The sequence below is a fragment of the Nomascus leucogenys genome, chromosome 1a (genome assembly GCF_006542625.1).
Source record: "Nomascus leucogenys isolate Asia chromosome 1a, Asia_NLE_v1, whole genome shotgun sequence".
Taxonomy (NCBI): domain Eukaryota; kingdom Metazoa; phylum Chordata; class Mammalia; order Primates; family Hylobatidae; genus Nomascus; species Nomascus leucogenys.
In genome coordinates, this window is record NC_044381.1 from 68804903 (window position 1) to 68818698 (window position 13796).

The window sequence follows — 13796 nt, forward strand, 5'->3', positions numbered from 1 at the left end:
GTGGTTAAAGCATATATGCCAATCCCCAACTTTGTCCTAGAGACAATATAGATTAAGTCATAGGAAAACTTAAAACATTTTATTGGAGTAATCTAGAAAATTTTAAAATTGTTACATCTTTGGTATTTATAAATGTGATACTTTCTGTGGGTACTTCTATAGAGGCACTACAGGATCAGAAAATGCAAATTGAATCATTTTAGCACCTTTTGATATAAATAGAAATGCACTGATGCAGAGGTAAAAAATCTTAGAACTTTTGTTGGGAAACTATAAATAATTGGTCCTTTCCCATCAGTTCTGCATTGGCTTCTCCAACTGTCAAGGTTTAGGATTGTATTTTTATATATTGATCACATGTGCTTTAATTTCTTGGCCAGAAAGAATCCATAGCAAAAATCAGGTTTAGAGTCTTAAACTCTAATTCTTAGTTGAATGAATTTGATCTTTTAAATAGTAATGATAAATGTTTACAAGAAGTTGCTTTAATAAGCAACAGTTAAAATTCTGTTACCTTTTTAAACTTGCAATAACAACCTTCATTTTTAAAAATACAGTAGTAAAGATTGAGGTATCAACTTTTCACAAAAGTCTTTTTGCACTAAAAATTGTTCATCTTGTATGTTCAGGAACGTCTAATGGCCAATTCCTTTTTTACTTTCTTTGCCTTTGCAGTCACTGTTCTTTAGGGTCCAGGTTCTGATTGTAAACTCCAAGTCTTCGTTTACATTACTGTACTTACTTTCTTCCTGTGAGAGAAGAGCAGGGGTGGGACAGGGTGGTGGGTGAGTATATTGTAACCAAGTTGCAACAGCAAGTCTTTGCATTTTGTGTATAAACTAGGTAGATTTAAGGTAGTAAAGACTGGCCCTCAGGGCAGGAAGAAGGCAATGGTGGCAGTGTCACAGGCAGCAGGGGTAATCAAATACCATATATATCCCCTCTCTACCCTGCTAATTTAAAGGAGCATCCTAAAGCATACTTTTTACCTGTTGGGCAGTAGGGGTAGACTGCAGTTATCCCGTAGAGGTGAGATCGTTGTTCTGGGAGATACTCATCAGTAAACTGGCCACTGTGTTTATTTACTGATACAACACCATCCCTGGTAACATAAAGGAAGAGTGAATTCAGGGAGAGTCATTTACTAAAGAAGTTAGCTACAAAAAATAGTTGCAATAGAGGAAAATTTCTGTCAGCCTTCTCTGTCCAAGGGCTGATGCTAAAGCCATACCGAAGTTTGAAGACCATTGCTCTAAGTCCATGCTCATCTCTAGCTGCATGTTAGAATCACATGATGAGCTATCAAATCAGATTTGTAGGGCATGGGGTAAAGGGCTTAGACTTTAATGTTCCACAGTTCCTCATTTGAGAACTAGTCTAAATAGTATTTTTTGGTCCCTCAGACAATATGTCCACAGTGTCAAAAGCCAACTTAAGCCCTATAATATAGCTCATGGTATCAAGGGTAGTCTTACTCCCTAAAGAACATATTTAGATTAATATGCTCCCTTTTGAGACAGTTAATTATCAAATAGCTTTGCTGCTTTTTAAGCTATATGTGAGCAATACCATTCAATTTCTGGGTGAAGTAAAAGGATGATTTCAAAAACATGAAAGGATGAAAAGAAACATCCTTGAAGCATCTTATCTGCCAATGAGGAGGTGATGAAACAGAAGCCTCAGAGGGCTTAATGAGTCAAGTCACATACTGACTTTTGGTAAAACAAGTGGTATGTCCTCTGGAACAGTTGGCCTTTTCAGGCTTGTCCAGAATGTAGTGCTCACCTCCTCCAGTCTGTGTGGTAGAAGTGATCTGCATAGCTTACGATGCTGAAGGGGTACTTGAGGTTGTTTTGAATGACACGCCGTCCAGTTCCATCAGGTAGTGTACACTCCAGTTTTTTGGTTCCTTTTAAAACAAAGGGGGAAAATGAGGTCCTTTAGCTGCTTTGCCAAAAATGATAGTGACATAGTGATAGAACTATGTGACATAGTGAGATAGTGACACAGTGATAGAACAGGGAAATAGGATATTTTACTTCCATTGCAGTCGTAGATTAGCAACTGTAAAATTACCTGTCCTATTACTAGTCTCCAGTTTTTGGACAGCATTCCAGTTTTTAGTAGAGATTCAAACTTTCAATCCTTTTTTGGAAGACAGGATTGCATTTACTGAAATCTGGTAAGTTTCTGCCAAAGTAGGGCATTAAACGTAATTATTTTTATAATTTGTGTGATTTTAAGCCTTAGCTTATAAATTATAACATCTGGGTAAATACTTGCCCTTTGTAAGCTATGTGTATAATTACTGAGGCAACCTTCTAACCAAATTCCTTAGTATTAATAAAATATTTTCTAGGTAGGAGGAAAAAAGCGACTAAAATGGTAACACAACTCACGTTTCAATGTAAAGGAATCAGTCTTAAAAATTTTTACAATAGCTAAACCATTCAAGAATTTCCAAGTTTCACATTTCTCGTGGAGCCCTGATTTAAATTTCAAATACTTTTAGGAAATGTAACTTGTTTTAAACAACTGGGTTATAAAAGTGACCTATGTACATTAGGCCCTTTTATTAGATTACAAATTCAAGAACAGTCTTTTTCATATTCTTTAGTATAGAACTAGACACACAGCATTTTTTCAGTTGTACTGATAAAAGCAAACAAATTTGGGTTGCTAATACCCATGTTATTACTGAAGAAAGCCACCCTGCTACAATACTTTTCAAAGAATGTCCTTAGCATTATAACAGATGTTTATAGGTAAGTTATAGTGACCCTCTCCCTGCACAAGAATAACTTAAGTTTGTCAACTCAACAGTGGCTAATTCTTTTAACTGTTAAAAATATGCCAAACACTCATGGTCAGGCAAGCAGTACAAACTTACTGCTTGATATAGCCTTCCCTCCACCCAAACCCCAGAAAGTTCATTTTAAGACTCATTTAATAGTACTTAAAAGTTTACAGACCAAAGAAAGGAGATTATGTGCTGTACTGCTAGAAATGTGTTTAAACCGAAAGATCTAAGTGATGAGATTTGATTTTGTAGTAAAATCTGTTAGTGCTCACACTCACTGTAATGAGAGGTTATCTATGTGCATTCCATCAGTAGTATTACCTGCATCTGCCCAGCAGAGCAGTTTAGAGAAAGGGTCAAAAGTTAAGCCATTGGGCAATCCAATGTCTGTATTGATCAGAATTCTTCTGTTTTCTCCATCTAAAGATGATGTTTCAATTTTAGGAGCTTCTCTATTCCAGTCTGTCCAGTACAAGTTGCTGTAAGGTAAAAGTCAAGATTGTAAAAGAATAGCTATGAAGCCTGTGGTAGGCAGCATCTAAGCAGCCCCCAGTGATCTCCATCTCCTCATGTATTATAGCCTTAAGCAATCCCCTCGAGTTTGGGCTGCATTAGTGTCTTGCTTCTAGTTTGTAGAGTATAGCAGAAGTGATAGGCTATCACTGCCAATATTAGGTCTCAAAAAACTGGTTTCTGCCTTAGGGGCTCTCTCTCTTGCTCCCTTTGAGGGAAGCTGGATGCCATGTTGCAAGCTACCCTATAAAGAGGAAGATGTGCCAAGGAACTGATGTCCTTGAGGGCTGTTGGCCAGAGACATTAGTCCTGCCTGCAGCCCATGTGAGCATGCTTGGGCTGTGTCTTCCCCAAGCTGAGCCTTGTGATCACTGCAGTTTGGCCATTACCTGATTGCAGCCTTGTGAGAGACTCCATGCCTGAAGAGCTCAGTGAAGACACACTTGGATTCCTGACTCGCAGAAACTGTGAGACTAAATGTTATCTTACACTGCTGAGGGTTTGGGCAATTTGTTACACAGCAGTAGGTAACTAATACACAGCCATATTTCACTTGTACCTGTATCACAAGGTTTTCTGATTATTGTAACTATGTGGAAGAAGTCATTACTAAGTTACTATCAGAATCCCTGCCTCCAAGATACCCCTTGACTCAACTGCCCCAAAACCCTCTGTTTGTTGAAATCTTGAATTGGATCTTGGGTTTTAGAATAGAAACTAATACAGCTGTTAGGAATGGCTTCAATACAAACTATGGAACTTGAAGAGATGTGGACCAGGGATTTGAGAGGGAAACTGTTCTTTCTTCTGCCAAAAATACAATTTGGTACTTGAAGGGGTACCTGGCACCCAAGGATGGAAACATTTTAAGTTAAGCACTTTACCTTTTAAATGCCACCTTTTAAATAACAGATACTAACTAGGAAATAATATGGTCCTATTAAGTGGAAATAGGTTATAAGGAAACAAACAGGTTTATAGTTAGAGCAGAAATAATGTTGAAAGCACTTTTTATAAAATACTATTTTATAAAAGCTATAGAAGCTTTGAATAAATCAGTTGGGCTACAGAGAACCTCAGTGAGAGGAGAGGAAGAAACCATAGGTTTCCCCTGTTGTGAATTTCATCCCTTATGCCCAATAGATGAAGCAGAGAGAAGCTGAGAGTAAAAGCCAGAAAGCAGTTTCCACTTTGCGCTAAGGTGGAGGTGGCCAGAGGCTAAAGCATGCATATCATTGCTTCATCCCTTCTGATCAGTCTCCTCCCCAAAATGATTTAATATCATCAAAAACAGTAAGTCTGAAACAAGCTTACACAGATATTTGGTGTAAATTTGGGGATTGCCAGAGGAAGAAAGTTGTAAAGGTGAAATCTATAGAAAGCAAATGAGAAATATGCAGGAAGGCTTGACAACCATTCTGTTACGCAGTTGAGGGAGATGTAATTATGTGTGTTATATTGCAACCTGGTTCAAGGTGGGTTTTCTTTTTGTTAAAAATTCAAGTCCTTTAGCATTTATATTTGCTGTCTGGATAAAGAAAGTTCTACTTTCATCCTTAAACTCATGGCTGTGTTGTGGATTTCAGCTTAAAAGTATGCTTTTTCCCCAGACTCCAGAGACATGGCCAAAGTATCATTGCCTGCAAGATGGCAGCTCTCCCCAGTTTTCAGGTCAAGCACCAAGAAGGAATAAGGGGCCGGGTGCAGTGGCTTAGGCCTATAATCCCAGCACTTTGGGAGGCCAAGGCAGGTGGATCACCCAGGGTCAGGAGTTGGAGACCAAAATGGCAAAACCCTGTCTCGACTAAAAATACAAAAATTAGCTGGGCATGGTGGCACATGACTGTAATCCCAGCTACTTGGGAGGCTGAGGCAGGAGAATTGCTTGAACCTCGGCGACAGAGGTTGTAGTCAGCCGATATTGTGCCACTGCACTCCAGCCTCAGCAACAAAGCAAGACCTTGTCTCAAAAAAAAAAAAAGGACCTTCCAAATGTCAGAAAGGCAAGCCTATGCAAAGAGTTTTTAAGAGGGCTATTAATTCCTGTTAAGTCAACTGGAATAGAGAAAGATACAGGTACTTTTCCTGTGTGTAGAACCCAAAGTTTGAAACCACCTTTGAGGCTCTGCACTAAGTATTTCATAGTAAAAAAGCACTTACCTGAAAATTAAAGCTGAAGGTTTTCTTTACTGATTTGAAGGGCATCTGGGAATTTCATTTCATAGAAACTCCACTTAAACATGGCAAGAGTTTCTCAAGATACAAAAATTCTCCCTGATTCTAACAAGTACTGAGACAGTGAACAAATCCTGTGTGTCACATTTGATGACCTTAGCAATTATACAGACAGGGAAAATGTTTATCTTGATTCCTGCTGTAGCAACACTGAGGCCAGAGGTGTCTGAGCTTTGGTTAATGTTACTTGATGTAGGTCAGCCCTACCGTGAGCTTCAACCCTGGTTTCTAAATGTGCTGCTGGAGGAATCCCACTTCACTTCCAGTTTAAGTGTCATCTGAGGCCTTGCCTGATCATTTGATTCAGAGTAGCCCTAGTTCTCACAACACTATCTGAATTTTCTACATATCACATCACAGACTAATACTGTTTATACACAGTCTTGTTTCCTCCTAATAGAATATAAGTGCCATGAAAGAACAGACCTTGTCTTTTCCTAGAACAGGTCCTGACACCTCGTAGATCCTCAGTAAATGTTACATGAATGCATTTGAGCCTTCACTCTCTTGTTCTGACCTTCCCCCACGTTGTATTTAAAACCCAAGGGCTTCGCATCAGGATCTACAGGTAAGAGGAGAATTAGGGAAGCCCTGCTGACCCTCGGATTGGATCCACAGCGATGGCACGGGGATTCACCAGTTCTGTGTAGAAGAGGACCTTGCGCTCAGAGCCATCCAGCAGGGCGCTCTCTATCTTATCCAGGACACTGTCCGTCCAGTACATTGTTCTGCGGATGTGGTCGATGGCAAGTCCTTCAGGGCTTATCAGACCTGGAAATAAAGCAAAGTCAGGACTGAAGTGTTTGCAGGATATGGAGGGCAAACCTGAAGCCCTCCAAGGGTCAGGTGGGCAGGGGGGTCAGCAGGGGAAAACAAAGCCCAAGTGTCTGTAAGTCCCCAAGAACCAGGTTAATAGAGAAACAAGTACTTTTGTTACATATTCCACTACCTGTAGCTTCTAGACCAGCAGACCTACCAGTTTGATGACAACTGACATCCACGGTGCCAGAGCCAGGCTGAATAAACAAAGGCCTCACCCTGAATTCTTACCATGAATTCTTTTTTGAGAAGTGCACACAGTAGGAATCACCTATTTCATTCCTTATGTATGAAGGTGTTTGCTTACAGAGGGGCTAGTCTTATAGAGCTCAATAAAATGACTTGCCTAGAACTTAACCTCCCCTAGTGGAGAAAAATGGAGGGGACACTTTGGTGTAAAGTAGACAAATGACTGTAGAATCAAGTGAAATGCAGACTGCCGAGTGAAGCTGCTGACCTGAATTCACGATCATCTCAGGCTCTGCTCCCAGTTCCAGACTGGCACGGCTGATTGTCCGTCCAGCAACATCTGTCCAGTACACCATCCTCTCCCGGCAGTCATAATCAATTCCCACGATTATGGAGCCCTTTGTGCATCAAATCATAGAATTAGAAGAATTAGGTTACATGTCCCCTTTGTTCACACTCAGCTGCCTTGCTCATGCACAGCTGCAGTGAGCAACACTGCACTGTGATCCTGCAGGCAACAGAGCAGAGTAGCTGGACATGTGGGCACTCTGGGGTGAAATCTAGGCTCAGCCACTTAGTAGCCATGTGGCTTTGGGCATTTAACCTCTATGCCTTTGTCTCATTTGCAAAATGAGGCCAATAGTGTACCTGCTTCATATGGTTGCTATAAAAATTAATACTATAAGTGCTTGTAAAGTGTCCTAATCAGTAGTTGGTATACAGTAAGCCCTTCAATAGGTGCTATTATGACTGATGATTAAAAAAAAAAAAAATCAGCCCCTTCAGTAATTAGAGGACATGGCCTTAAGCAAAATAAGTTTTTAATATTTTACTGGGTAAAAACTGAATTCTTTCCCAATGTCATCAGCACTTTTCCAAGAGCCTTAATAAAATTTGCCACTATATGCCAACAAAATCTACTCTCCCCTCCTCTATGAATGAGATCCTTCCTCTACCTGAAGTGCAATCACCTATACTCCTGCCCCTGACTCTTAGGAGGCAAGACGTTGGTTATATCCTGTACTAAAGAAAGTGTAGTCCGGCACAGTGACTCACGCCTGTAATCCCTGTCCATTGGGAGGCCAAAGCAGGAGGATTGCTTGAGCCCAGGAGTTTGAGACTGAGCAACATAGTGAGACCCCGTCTAAAAAACAAAAAATAAATTAACTGGGCATGGTGGCACGCACCTGTAGTCCCAGCTACTCAGGAGACCAAGGTGGGAGGATCGCTTGAGCCCAGGAGGTCAAGGCTGCACCAAGCCGAGATGGTGCCACTGCACTCCAGCCTGGGCAACAGAGCTACACCCTGTCTCAAAAGAAGGAACAAATCTAATTTATTGGGTTAAGGAACTAGAGAGTAGTGTTTATTCAACCTCTGGCTAGTGAGGTCTCTCCTCCTCATTGCTAAATAAATGACAAGTCTTTAAAAAAAAATAAAAATAAATGCTGAGTCTGATATTTTTCCTCAACTCCATGCAGAACTTGCTTCATTCAGTTTCCAATCCAGGCTCCTGCTCTGAGAAGCCCAGCAGATGTGCAAAGCCAACATTCAGGGGTTACCTGGCTGTCCCTGAGGTCATACAAGTTCCTGCCTTGCCTAACAGCCTCCTGGGGCTTGGCTTCACTTACGCACCTCCCCCCCCCCCTCGCCCCGGAGCATAGTCAGCCAAGAAAGATTGTACAAAACGGGATTTGGCTTCAGTGGAAAAACAGGCAGCTTATATGGGGAGGCCTAAGGTTAACTACACTTTTACTTGAAAACTTAAAGGTCATTTGTCCCAGGCAAGAGTACACATTCAAATGACCTTCCATTAACCCGGGGAATCATGGGATTCATAAACCCATGTCATAACCTCAAGTTAAAGAAAAAGTCCCAGTTTAAGTAAATTTCCTTAAAATGTGCAAATAACCCATGTCCCATTTCTTTCAGTTCCACTACCACTGTCATCACCACCCTGTCCTGGTCAGGGGCATGTTCAGAAAGGCAATCAAGCTCTATGACTTGAATAAAAGAGGGTTAGCTTAAAGTGATGTCAACTTCTTAGTCTCTACCTCTTCCAGAGAAAGTTTTACAAAACAATGTGAGAGTTTTCTTGGGGGAGGGGACAAGACCCAACAAACCCGAATCTTAAAAAGAAGACATCTCTTCCTAAACACTGGCTGCCTCTAAGCTTTTCTGGAACCAGATAAGTGTAGTTCATTAACAGAAGTAAATGTAAACATGAATGCTGTACTATTCTTTCTTACGGATGAGCAAGTGCCTGGAGTGTGAAGTTCAATAATGGAATCAGATGATTTTCCACTGTGTCGATGCCATTCTAGAGAGCCATCCTTATGTTTCCTCCATTTTTGAGAAAACCCTCTCCCCAAAATGGGGTGCCATGCATTAGGGAGGCTGCTGGCTCAGGAAGCATCAAGCATCCCCTGGGGAAGGCTCCATCCACTCCTCTCCCAGGGTCACACACTCCTCAAGTTTTCATCTATGGAGTCAGGGAAGGTTAGGAAAGAAGTGGGTCAAAGGGACAGAACCAAAGTGAAAGAGAAGGGCTGCAACGGTGAGACAGTCATTAACTGACTTCCACTTGGAGTCCCCAGCAAATCACAGAGATCACACCTTGTGACTAGTCATCCTGTCACTTTGATTTCCAGGATTTCTATGGAGATGTTATGACACAGAACCCTGGGGACTTAGGGTAAGAGTGGATCCATTTTCCCTTGGATCACCATACAGACTTCATATGCTGACAACTCTAAAGTTCCCTTTCCATTTATCTGAAACCCCATGAATGAACCAGAGAGCACAGCCTTGGTCAGTGACAGGTGACTCCCAGCAAGAGAGAGCCCTGGTTCTATGGTGGTGGCATTGGGCCCATGCCGATGGGCTGCAGCTCAGAAACCCTCCAGGACTTCCCTGCACCAGTCCACTGCACTGCAACAGGGCCTGTGAGGTGGCTCCCACTGGGAAAGCCACGCAGCCCCGCCCCCCACAGGAGAAATCCACTTTACATGCAGAGACAGCAGGGTCTTGGCTGCATCCTTCTGAAGTCTGGTGCCATTGAGGGGTAAGTAGCCAATCTGCTGGCCCTGGGCATAGAGCAGGAAGGTGCCCACAGATGGAGGGGTCACATCCGGCCGGGGCGTGGGCCGGACCATGGGTGGAGCGACAGTGGGTATACCTGTGAGAGAGAGGGTGGGAGAGCAGGATGGGGAACAAGGGCAGGCAGGGAGATGGGAAGAAAAGTTACTTTACCACATACCAGAGCCTCCAAAAATTATCAAAAGTTCTTCGCCCTACGCAGATGTGCTCCAGATGTTCTTCAAAAGAAATTCTATTTTGTAGGGTTTTTTTAAGGATCAATTATGTAAATCTGCCATTTACTAGGGAAGAAGACAGCAAAACACTTCCCTCAGAACAAAGCAGAACAGATTTTTTTTTTGTTTTTCAAGAGAAGAAAAAAAACCAGAGCCAGCATTGTGTCAGCTTCCTTTTAGGACTCCAGAGTGACACGTGTCCCCTGTCACCCTGGGCTGGGGAGGGGGAGTAACTGCCTGCTGAACCGAGTTGCAGATGTTCCAATTATGGAAGCTGCTAATGACAAAAGCCAGACACCAAACGCAAATTGGGATTGTGTGGACCAGATTATAAATCAACATAGCACATAGTGACTTCTTTCATTAGACCTGGTGACCCCACATGTCCCCCCACTTCACCACAGCAGGCAGCATCCCTAGCAAAGGCCTTAGATACAGCTGAGGGGAGCGGGGGCGGCCAGGTGCTTACATGCAGGGGTGGTGCCTGGCTGGGAGCGGGTGCCCTGCACCTCTCTGCCATCTTTGTCCACACACCAGCAGAAGTCGCTCTTTCCGTGGCACTGCAGGGGGATGAAGTGGCCCAGGTCATCGCACTGGGGCACATACTGGTCATCCCGGGGGGTGCCACCGTAGTGCTCCAGCAGGTTTTCCCTCCAGCGCTCACAGATGGTCGGGGGCCTCTGGGTGGGCTCTGAGCAGATGGGGAAGAGGGAAGAAGAAAAACCTTTGATTGTGAGCCAAGGACAGAATGCAAAATGTAGCTCGAGACCCCATGCCTGGCCTCCTGGCCTTCCTTCTCCTACTGTCCAGGTCTCAGCCAAGCCTGTGGACACCAAACTTGGGAAGCAATTGTGTTCTAAGTACTTCTCCACCATGGGAATCAGAAAGAGATCATCTGATGCTTCTTTCTTGCCAGGAGGGTCTGTCATCAAGGCCCAGCCACATCAAGAAAGAACAAGAGGAGGTAAGATCAGCAGTGCAGCTCACTCAGCCTGGGAAGGGGCATGATCTCCCTCTGGCCAGGAGAGGCCCCCAAGGCCTGTACAGGCCCATCCTGCCTGTACCTCAGGCGCCTCTGCTGACAGAGCACTTGTGCAGGTGATCCTTGGGGACTCAGTGGCCGAGGTGATGCTTAAAGCCAATTTGTATTCATTCCCCACTTGCTTCAAGCTTCAAGCTCGAAGCTGCTGAGGAGAGGGCCATCTTGCCACTGACCAGTGTGTGTCTTAGAAAGTATTACTGAAAGCCCAGCGCCACGGTGCCCTCTGTCTACCCACTGGAAAACTACATGGAGTAAAGGTAAAACTGAGTGGAATTAGTAGCGAAGCATAGCAGAGGTGGTGGCAAACAGCTTAAAAATGGTTCTTCCGCAGCCCAGTTTCCAGAAGTGCTTTAGCCACCCTGTGCCTGGGATTATCTCAAAGCTGAATCTTTTCCTGCAGGCTCTACCTTCCTGCCATGTTGCCCTTTCCCCCTCTTTCTCTAGCATCCTCTCCTCTTGTCCCCTCCCTCACAGCTCACTCCATGGTTAAAGTCCTGCTGGCTTCAGTTGCAAAGCAGTTTCCTCCCAGGCTGCTTCCACAGTGCCATTGAGGCTTTGTCCAAAATACAGGTTGTTCTGAGAAGACTCTGCTGCAGCAGGTTATTGAGATAACTTGTTCATTTATGTTAGGACTACCCAAAGGAACTTAAACAAGAGAAGGTGCTTCTCCTTCCTTTTTAATTCCTGCAACTTAAAGCGTATGGTCTGCAGAATCACATAGCCAGTAACCCTACTTGCTACCACCATTTAGATGTATAATAGAAATCAGAAATTAATAGAAACTGAGCCCCTGCTTTCACCATCAAACCAGCTGCTCCCCTAGTTTTTCCCATATGAGTAAATGGCACTTCCATTTTTCCACTGCTCAGACCTGATTATCCTTGACCCTCCTTTCTCTCACCATCCACATTTGATACGTCAAAAACTCTTTATAGCGGTACCTTCAGAATCCACTTAGAATATCTTTACTTCTCACTACTGCACCCCCTCACCCTGGTCAAAAAGCCTCATCCTTTCCCTGGGATTTCTGCAACAGCCTTCCCACTGGTTTTCCTGCTTCCACCCTTCTATGCCCTCACTCTCTCCAAAACCAGTGTAAACTCAATTAGCAGCAGCCAGAATGGCCCATTTAAAACATAAAGGCATTTCATGTCACTCTGCTCAAAACCCTCCAATGACTCTAAAGAACAAAGCTGGGAACATTATGATCAGGTTCCAGCACCTACAATTCCTTTTGGAACACAAAAGACTGCGAATGAAGTTGTCAGAGCTCAAACCCAACTAGCTCTAGCTCGACTGCACGACTCACCAGAGTTGGGGGAAGCAAATGCCATTTAGTTGTCACTGTAGCTTATGACCCATGGAGGACAAAGCTCTTTTTAAGACCCCGTGGAGAAGGTAAGACTCTGACTTCTTCACCCAAATGTGTCTCGAGGAACACAGAGAGGGACATGCTACTAACTCAAACACTGCAGGACTCCCTGGAGAAGTTCCCAACTCCACCCCTGCTCCACATTCAGAACTCCAAGGATCCATTTTGGCTTTAAGGGACCACCCTGTACTGTGTGTCTGCATTCCAAACAAAGAGACGTGCCTAACTCCTGGGAAATGGGTGTCCCAAATCACTCATACATGGGCATCCCTTTCATTCGTTACTATTGCTACTTTTCAACCCAACCATGAATTTCTTTCTCTTGTGCTTCTGGTTGGCAGGGGCTTAAGTATTTTGAAATCGTGGGCACAGAGCGTCCTTACCCTCCCTCAAGATGACCCCATCAAACATGAGACCAGTCAGAGATAGCAGCCAGGGCCAAACCAGCGCCGAGAGAGTGTGGGCAGGAGAAAGTCCGCACAAGAGAACACGGCCCTATTTTCGTCATTCACTTCTTAGTCTCTTGGTTCCCCCTTTAAAATCATTGTCTTTAACACATGCTTGTCTTAATAAATTTAATCGAATTCTGAACCATTCCCCAAAGGTACCTCCCAACCATCTGATTTTTTCAAATCCCAGATGGAGTTAGAAGCAAGACATTTTCAAAGAGAAGGCATGAGGGAAATAGAATTTCTCTGTACCTTTTTTGGACCTTTAAAATCTTTTCCTAAAAATAGAAACAAAGAGGGACTACGGATCAAGCCATTACCAATTTTTACCTATCTGAGAACCACCAAGACCTGGCCTTTTTTTTTTTTTTTTTTTTTTTTTTTAAAAAAAAAAAAAAAAGAGTCTCACTCTATTGCCAGGCTGGAGGGCAGTGGCATGATCTCAGCCTACTGCAACCTCCACCTCCTGGGTTCAAGTGATTCTCCTTCCTCAGCCTCCTGAGGAGCTGGGACTACAGATGCGTGTCACCACGCCCAGCTAATTTTTGTATTTTTAGTACAGACGGGGTTTCACCATGTTGGCCAGGATGGTCTCAATCTCTTGACCTCATGATCCACCTGCCTCGGCCTCCCAAAGTGCTGGGATTACAGGCATGAGCCACCATACCCGGGCAACAATTAACACCATTAAAAGGGAAAAAAACTATTGGTGATTCTCCAGTTCTTCTTACTTTCACACATTAAAAGCCAAGACTAGTATTTATGGAACCCTTCTTGATAGTAAAAATGGATCTTTGGATAGCAAGCTGTGTCGGAATCATTTTGGCTAAAACGGTATCAAGCCAATCCTATGCTCTTCATTAAATAAAGTTCTTCTGTAATGATTAAGGAAACAAGTTTTACCCATCCCTGAATAATTCAACAAGGAACAGAAAGTTGCCTTATCTGCCTGCTGTTGGAATCGACTGTGAGCACTTGATCACCATGCCCCACCCAGCTAGGGAATGCTCAGATGGTAGCAGGCATGTTCTCAGATTGTATGGGCTAACAGAAACCAGATGCCTGT

At 43.4% G+C, this 13796-nt stretch overlaps 1 protein-coding gene across 2 annotated transcripts in view; it reads right to left on the bottom strand.

Annotated features, from left to right (window-relative positions):
• Nucleotides 1-64: 64 nt before the first annotated feature.
• Nucleotides 65-13796, bottom strand: part of NID2 (nidogen 2) — a 63354-nt gene continuing 49622 nt past the window's right edge. The window contains exons 15-22 of one of the 2 annotated variants that reach the window (XM_030810535.1): nt 10337-10558; nt 9562-9731; nt 6825-6954; nt 6148-6319; nt 3122-3279; nt 1786-1909; nt 990-1102; nt 65-749 (exon numbers count right to left, since the gene is read on the bottom strand). In XM_030810535.1, coding sequence (XP_030666395.1) covers nt 739-749; nt 990-1102; nt 1786-1909; nt 3122-3279; nt 6148-6319; nt 6825-6954; nt 9562-9731; nt 10337-10558 — 1100 coding nt within the window. In that variant the 3' untranslated portion in view covers nt 65-738. Of the gene's footprint in view, nt 1103-1785; nt 1910-3121; nt 3280-6147; nt 6320-6824; nt 6955-9561; nt 9732-10336; nt 10559-13796 lie in introns of both variants that reach the window. The other variant, XM_030810524.1, reaches the window with a different exon arrangement.